Raw genomic sequence first — 8,308 nt, 5'->3', positions numbered from 1 at the left:
CACGCCTACATACGGCAAGTCACAACGGAGTACCTACAACAACATAATGTTGAAGTTCTCTCCTGCCCTGCTCGTTCACCAGATTTGTCACCAGTCGAACATGTGTGGGATATCATGGGCACACGTCTAGGTAACTTGCAGCATATCCCGAATAATTTAAATGACCTTCGTATGCGCCTTCAGAAAGCTTGGGACGAGATCCCATTGGATACAGGACACATTTCAATCATGCCACACATTATTAAATAAATTTTTTATTTCACAAGTTTTAGGCCTGTTATTTTAATCATTTATTTAGTTCGATTTAAAGCACATTTGGTGAAACTTTCAGTTTTATCAGTCAATTAATTCAAGGTGTTCGGATTTTCATGGAAATCAGTATAGTATTCAATTGGTTAGATATACATCTCAAGTATGTATAGTAAAAGCGTATTGTGTGATAAGTAACACAATTACGGCGATTCGCAAAATACACTCAAAATGCAAGTATAAAAACACCAATCTGAATAGAATAAAATCATTAAGCGAAATGTTCCGATTTGCCGTTCTTTGCTTGTGTGCGTCAGCTACCTGGGCGTTGCCCTCTTCACCAGCCCACTCAAAGGTCCTCCCCTCTAAGGTTCCAGGTCAGTATTTTCTAACCTGTATTGCACATCTATGTTTTTATAATTATTTTATATAGGTGCTAGAATTATTAATGGAAATCAAGCAGCAGAAGGTCAATTTCCTTGGCAAGTTGCTTTATTTTTGTCTAGTAGTGAAAGCACTTGGTTCTGTGGAGGCAGCATAATCAGCGAAGAATGGATCTTAACTTCTGGAAATTGCATCAACGGGTAATACATAGCGTACTTTATCCAAAATCATTACATTTATTTCATCTACCAGGGCTGACTCGGCGACAATCGTAAGTGGATCCACGGATGCTTATGGAGGCGACGTTTCAGATTCCTCTCGACTTATTCTTCATGAAGACTATGACAACGATCTTCTTGCCAACAATATTGGACTTATCAGACTCAGGACACCTTTAAATCTTGGTGGTAAGAATTACAAGAACTCCTCCTTTAGCAGTTGTTGTACAAAATACTTATGTAGGAAACACGATTGCCGTCAGTTTGTCTTCTGAAGAACTTGGTGAAAATGTTGGCATTACGGTGAGCGGTTGGGGTTTAACTAGCGATGGTTAGTACATTAAACACACTTTATTTTTTTTGTCAAAACAATTTTTCCCATTTCCATAGATGGAACTACAATCAGCGACTCGTTGAATTACGTTGAACTGGTCACCATTTCGAACACAGAATGTAAAAATTATTATGGCTCGATTCTACCTGAAATGGTTTGTGCTGATTCTCCCTCATCTCAAGTCAGAAGTACCTGCACCGTAAGTATATATATATATAAATTAATTTTTAAGGATGTTTTAACATAATGATTGTTTTTAGGGTGACAGTGGCGGCCCAGTGGTGATTAATGCAGGTTCAAATCCAGTTCACGTAGCAATAGCCAGTTTTGTTAGTACCGAAGGATGCGAAAGCGGTGCTCCTTCTGGATACACCAGGACGGCAGTTTACAGAGACTGGATCCAAAACCATACTGGACTTTAAAATTATAAATAGTTCTAAAAATCTGTTATTTTATCAATAAAAACAAAGGTTTATGAACAATTTACGTGCATTTTCCTATTTTCTTTTTATATACAGGGTGTCTCAGAATTAAGATGATGATAATAATAAACACTAAACAAAAAATACACAGTATACAAGGAACTTTCTTTCGACAGCCATTGTTATCGAACCTTATCAAAATTATCAAATCTCGAGTGATTCCCTTAATCTGGGTGTTCGATAGAAGAATGACATCAAATTCTTTCTTCAACGGCGGCAATTTTTACTGAAAAAAACGGCGGTTGTTTCTGACGTCGTACATGATAGATACGCGGAATGAATCTAAAACTAACATTTTCATTTTCTTAGGTTATGAAGCGCCAAAAAAAAACCTCAAATCGTTGTAATCAAGTCATCATGTTTAACATCCAAAGCAAATTTCAGAAAAAAATCTTTTCAAATAAAATTATTCGACCGTTCCGGGACTTTATGCTAACTCTCTATATAACATACTATACAACCTAAAATTTTCTAAAAAGTTAATGTCTCACTATATTATTAAAGAAATACGAAGGCAGTCGAGATATAATCACTACATAGTATAAAACAACAAACATATCTGTGTGAGTAGTGAATGCGGACGGACGTGCTAAATTTCTTCTTCGATTGATTCGTTGTTTGAGCATAGCAGTTTCGGATTTTTCTATTGAGTGGCTGACTTGGCCCCTTGGAGGGTCGGTGAGTTGTTTTTTTTTTTCTTGCTTTTGGGTCTAATTGCCTCGGATCAGAGTTGAAAAACTCCGATAAATTAGTCTACAATTAGCCATCGTTAATATCTTATCGCCTTTCTTTTTGTCTGAGTACTATCTGTAGTGCTATCACTGAGTGTTTTTCCTTCTTGTGCTACCTCCTCTTGGAGGTGGTTTATTATAACAAATTAATAATTTAATCACAATGGCAGTTAAATGTAACAAGTGTTCACGCACAATCGGGAGAAGCGATTTATATATTTCGTGTAAGCAGTGTAAATACAATTACCATCTACCATGTGGGCAATTAACCGATGAAATATATAATAAAATGCTAGAGGATAATTCACTTACTAAATGGAGCTGTACATTTTGCAAATTAAAAATTGTATCTTCTGATGCAGATTCCAATAACTTTGACAGCTCTCAAAATATAAACCTCCCGGTGGATAAGTTTAAACAATTGGTGCAATCAATTATTCGTGCTGAATTAAAATCTGCAATTACTAAAATAGACCTTATGGAATCACGCCTTCAAAATCTTACAACTGAAAATAGTCTTCTTCGTGGAGAAATAGAGAAATTAAACAAATTATGCCAAAGCAGACCAACTTCTGAGTGTAACTTGACTCCTACTGATGTCAGTACTAAAACTTCTTATGCTGACGCGATTGCAAAAAATTCGCAACAAACTGTAATTGTGAAGCCGAAAGACAAAGAACAACCTATTAATAAAACCAAATCAGATATCTTGTCTAAAATTAACCCCGTTGAATCTTCTTTAAACATAGGGAAGGTTAAAAATCTTAAAGAGGGAAGCGTGTTACTGGGTTGTGATGACGTCAGTAAATTTAAGCAACTTTCAGAGACTAATAAATTATACAATGATTATGATATTAAAGTAGTTAAAACCTTGCGTCCACGTATTCGAATTGCGGGAATCTCTGATAGTGTTGATGAAAATAACATCTTAAAATATCTGGTTAAGCAGAATGAAATAATTTTTGATAAAGACAGCGAATATAAGTTGATAAAATTCTCTAAGATAAAAAATAATGAAGACCGTTTCCAGGTATTAGTAGAAGTAGATGTTTCTACATACAAAAGAGCACTGAGCCTGGGTCACTGTCTCATAGGTCTAGATGGTTGCTCTATATACTCCGGTATTGGTGTTTCCCGATGCTTCCAGTGTAATGGCTTTAATCATTCTTCATCTAAGTGTAACAAAGAACTATCTTGTCCTAAGTGCTCTGACAAACATAAAATACAAGATTGTAAAGCAGAAAATTTGTGTTGTGGTAACTGTTTTAATCTAAAGCGTGATGCTAAAAGCCAAGATATTGATACAAATTATGCTGCTTGGGATTACAACAGCTGTCATGCTTATAATCTAGCGGTTAACAAAATCAAGCAAGATGTCTTTGGTCTCCCCATATAGCAATCCACATCGTTTGTGGCCTCGGACAAGAATATTACTACTGTAAATACCCTCCCAGTCTATAATCAGGTGTCCTCAATTAGCACTCTTTCCTCTTCATTAAATTTTAGCTGTATTAATAGTTCTTCAAATAGTATTTCTCATTCTAATATACTGATTTACTATCAAAATGTTAGAGGACTAAACACCAAATTAATACAACTGCGGAATTCCATACTTTGTTGTCCCTATGATTTTATTTGTCTATCTGAAACTTGGCTCAGCTCTTCTGTCTTAGACGCTGAATTTTGTCCAAACCATCTTCAAGTGATAAGGACAGATAGAAATATGCATAAAATGAATGTAACCAAAGGTGGAGGTGTATTACTTGCATGTCGTCGAGAGTTTGCATTACAACCCATTGACCTTACATCTAAGGGTTATAATTCACTGCGGTATAGTGAATTGCTTGCTGTTAAATGCTCTATAAATTATTTCAATATTTACGTTGTAGTAATATATGTACAACCGAAGGCAACTATTGAGGAATTTGAACTGATATTTCACATATTAGCCAATATAACTGAATCAAATAATCATAATGTTCTCATAGTAGGTGATTTTAATCTACCAGATTACAGTTCAAATTTGTCGCTTCCTGTGACAAGTAACAGAAAAATTGCATCCCTGTTCAATTTTCTCAATTTCTGCAACTACAAACAGTACAATAACGTTAATAATATTAATGAACGTTGTCTTGACTTGTTTATTGGTAGTTTTTATTGTTCTGTTGATAAGTGTGATGACTCTTTAGTGGATGAGGATGTTCACCATCCCTCTCTGATTATCTCAAAAACTCAGCGTGGCAAAAAAACCAACTCAATTAGTCACAGTGGAATAGTTAATGCCCACTGGAACTTTCGACAAGCTGATTACCCAAATTTGTATAAAGAGATAATGAAAATCAACTGGACTGAACTTAACAGCATTACCTAGTGATATTAATATTGCTTCTGGTATATTTTACGATAAACTAAATAATGCACTCAACTTACATGTTCCCAAAACTCGTCGTTCCCGTAAAATATGCTTTCCGCCTTGGTTTACTCCAGTCATTATAAAGAAACTGAAACTTAAAAACACCCTACACCGTAAGCTTAAATCAACTATCAATGAAACTGAGATACATAGCAAGTTTAAAAAGATACGGTCTGAGATAAAACGTGACATCGACTTAGAATACAAACGATATATAACTAACGTTGAGGTGAATATTAAATCTGATCCCAGTAAATTTTGGTCCCATGTAAACAATCTTAGTAGACATAGGGGTATACCTTCGCAGCTGAGCTACTCAAATAAACTTCTTAACAAACCTGATGATATTGTCAATGCATTTGCAGAATATTTTTCCAGTAATTATAATAATTGTACCGTGAATAACGCTGACGATTTTGCTGATTATCAAATGTTAAACCCAATAATAAATCTAAACACTATCTCGGAATCAGATGTTCTAAACGCTTTGAAAAAGATCAAACCTAATATGTGTTCAGGACATGACAATATTCCAGGCTTTATTCTGACAGATTGTGCCTGTATACTAACTCCACCTCTAACAATTCTTTTTAATTTAATTCTAAGAACCTGTAAATTTCCTGAAATATGGAAACTATCAATAGTATCTCCAATTTTTAAAACTGGCGAAAGAAATGTAATTGAAAATTACAGGCCCATATCATTAATTTGTAATTTTTCTAAAGTTTTTGAAATAATATTACACAAGCATCTTCTTTTTAATTTCAGAAATGTAATTAGTGAATATCAACATGGGTTTGTCAACGGTCGATCCACGGTTACAAATTTATGCACATTTACTCAATTCGCAGCTGACTCGCTTGATTCCAAGCTCCAGGTAGATGTAGTATACACTGATTATTCTAAGGCATTTGATAAATTAAATCATGTAATTCTATTGGCAAAATTAAGTAATATTGGTCTCTCTGTTTCATTAGTTAATTTAATTGAATCATATCTATCTAATAGGTTACAGTGCGTTACATATTATGGACACGAGTCGATAAAAAGACCTGTTCCCTCGGGGGTGCCTCAGGGCTCCGTGCTGGGCCCTCTTCTGTTTATTGTTTACATTAACGACATTGTTAAGAACATAAAATCTAACGTTTTAATATATGCTGACGATCTTAAGATTTATAAAGACGTCTCAACCATAGAGGACTGCATCTTGTTGCAAAATGATTTAAATAGGTTTCATGAATTTAGTTTGTCTAACTTACTCCCAGTGAACTATAAGAAATGTCACATAATGACCATTACCAATAAGTGCACACAAATTCAATTCGACTATAAATTAAACAACATGAGTCTTGCTAGAGTGGATAGATTTAAAGATCTAGGTGTCATTTTTGATTGTAAGCTCAGTTTTGCTAATCATGTGGAACATATATGTAATAGTGCTTTCAGGTCACTTGGTTTTATTATAAGGTGTGGTAGAGATTTTACACAGGTTGATAGCTTGCGACTGCTGTACTTTGCTTACGTTCGCTCAAAGCTCGAGTATGCATGTATTGTTTGGGCTCCTTACACACAAAATCGTATTAACCATCTGGAAAACATACAACGACGTTTTTTAAAATACACAGCATTTAAGGAGGATGGTGTTTATCCAGTCAGAGGTATTCCTCACTCTGTCTTGTTAGAACGATTTAAAGTAGAAGCCTTAAGTACTAGACGGTGTATCGCCTCGTTAAAATTTCTTCGTAATGTGATAAATTTTCACGTCGATTGCACTGATCTTCTTGGTAAGATATTCATCTTGGTACCTAGAATGTCATCTCGATCTAATCAATGTTTTTATCTTCCAACTCCTCGTCTAAATATCGAAAAACACTCTCCAGTCTATGAAATGTGTCACCAGTATAACTTAGATCCGTATTTTATTTTATTTTATTTTATTTTATTGGTTAACGTTACCCAACAGGCCGGAGGCCCAATTACAGGGTAACGGGGGACATACACAACACCCAGAGCAGGGCGGGAATCGAACCCACGACCCAAGGTGTGGCAGGCAAGCGCGATGCTACCTAACCCACCCGGGTCCGTATGTCTTTGATATCTTTAGATAACTTTGTCTAGTATTAGTTCCTTATTTTTTTTATTTATTTTTTTTTTATTTTTTTTTTACTATTTTATTTACATATTTAATTCAGTTTTGATATCGCCTTGGCATGCTGAACTCTTATCTAAGAACTCCAGTAATTGTAGCTGCAGTATTTCTTCCTTTCTTCATGTTAAGGCGTATTATAGTTGACCTGTAATTGGGCTTTGACCTGTTGGTCAACTTACTACTTAATAATAATAATAATAATAATATTTTCTTTTCAAAATTTTGTTTTTCGATAAAGTTTCCCCCAGCCAAAATAAGAATTATAATATTCAGAACATTTTGTTCGATTGTGGTTTAATTAATAATTTTAGTCCTGTGTTTTGAGAAGACAAACTCATTCAAATGAAACCAATTTCTGCATGACATTCTTTCGATGTATAAACATAAATAAACACTTGACCGTCAGATTGCTATTACTTCGTGTTGAAGGACAAAGGTTGTTAAAGACAGATTATTTCAAGTTCAACATGGTGAGTCATCAAAATCTGACAACGGATTGTCAGTCAGTTGCGTAACATGCATGCTTTAGAATGGGGTGGTTTTTAAATTTATTCCTATAAATCGCAAATAATAACACGCGAAAACATAAACTTAAGTGAGCTTAAGTTTATGTTTTAGCGTTAGCACGAATGCGCATGAATCTATTAAGCACTAATTTAAACGGGTCCAGGTAAGTTCACTATGACAGAGTATTAGTTATTACTTTCTAATTGACTTGGAGTATTTAATTATTATCGATTTATCGCTAATGCTAAAAAATAAAAATTCCCGAAAATGGAAATTCCCATACAATCTACTCAAGAATAAAATTAGGAAAAAATAGTGGAAAACAGTAATGCTAATTTGTGTATTTTAAAAATTATTGTCTATGTGCCCCGAGTTCTGATTGGTTCCAAAATTTTGAAAGAACCCACCACATGGTACTAGATAGTTACCATGAACAGAATTATGTTAGATTGTATATAATTATAATATTTTTGTTTTTATTTTAATAAATAATTTTTAAAGTGCTAAATATTTTATTTAAGTACAATTTGCAATAAGTAGAAATGATTTCCAAGTGGCAAATTGAAGGATAGTCAGGTGGTCATAAGTATAAATCTTCTGTCGTGGAGGATGCGGGGTCAGTTCTCAATTTGTGTTTGCCTTCGTACGTAGAAGATGTGAGAAAAGGATTACAAGATCCTCAATTTATGTGTATCTGTATTTTGTTTGCATTAGCTTTTGCCATTTTTTTTTTCTTATCTTGGCGAATAATAGCATCAGCCACCACACAATAAAAAAGAAGAACTTACAAAGAATAAAGTGTTTATTATAAAATTACATTGTGTACATTGTTGAAAACATG

The 8,308-nt window shown here is 34.3% G+C and overlaps 1 protein-coding gene across 1 annotated transcript; it reads left to right on the top strand.

Annotated features, from left to right (window-relative positions):
• The first annotated feature begins 427 nt into the window (after positions 1 to 427).
• LOC135144260 (brachyurin-like) lies at positions 428 to 1,669 on the top strand. The gene is made up of 6 exons (XM_064076239.1): positions 428 to 626; positions 683 to 833; positions 886 to 1,040; positions 1,096 to 1,182; positions 1,242 to 1,384; positions 1,446 to 1,669. The coding sequence occupies exons 1-6, from the start codon at positions 530 to 532 to the stop codon at positions 1,605 to 1,607; spliced, it is 795 nt and encodes a 264-aa protein (XP_063932309.1). The 5' UTR covers positions 428 to 529; the 3' UTR covers positions 1,608 to 1,669.
• The last annotated feature ends 6,639 nt before the right edge of the window (positions 1,670 to 8,308 follow it).

Source organism: Zophobas morio, unplaced genomic scaffold (assembly GCF_036711695.1).
Source record: "Zophobas morio isolate AGI-343-1 ecotype UQ-CSIRO unplaced genomic scaffold, CSIRO_AGI_Zmor_V1 ptg000089l, whole genome shotgun sequence".
Lineage (NCBI taxonomy): Eukaryota > Metazoa > Arthropoda > Insecta > Coleoptera > Tenebrionidae > Zophobas > Zophobas morio.
The sequence above is the reverse complement of the archived record's forward strand: the minus strand, read 5'-3'. Positions and strand labels throughout refer to the sequence as shown.

Coding starts and splice junctions, on each gene's coding strand:
- LOC135144260 (XM_064076239.1), top strand. CDS start 530: ATGTTCCGATTTGCCGTTCTTTGCTTGTGTGCGTCAGCTACCTGGGCG. Junction 1,041..1,095: donor GACACCTTTAAATCTTGGTG/GTAAGAATTACA, acceptor ATACTTATGTAG/GAAACACGATTGCCGTCAGT. Junction 1,183..1,241: donor TTGGGGTTTAACTAGCGATG/GTTAGTACATTA, acceptor CCATTTCCATAG/ATGGAACTACAATCAGCGAC.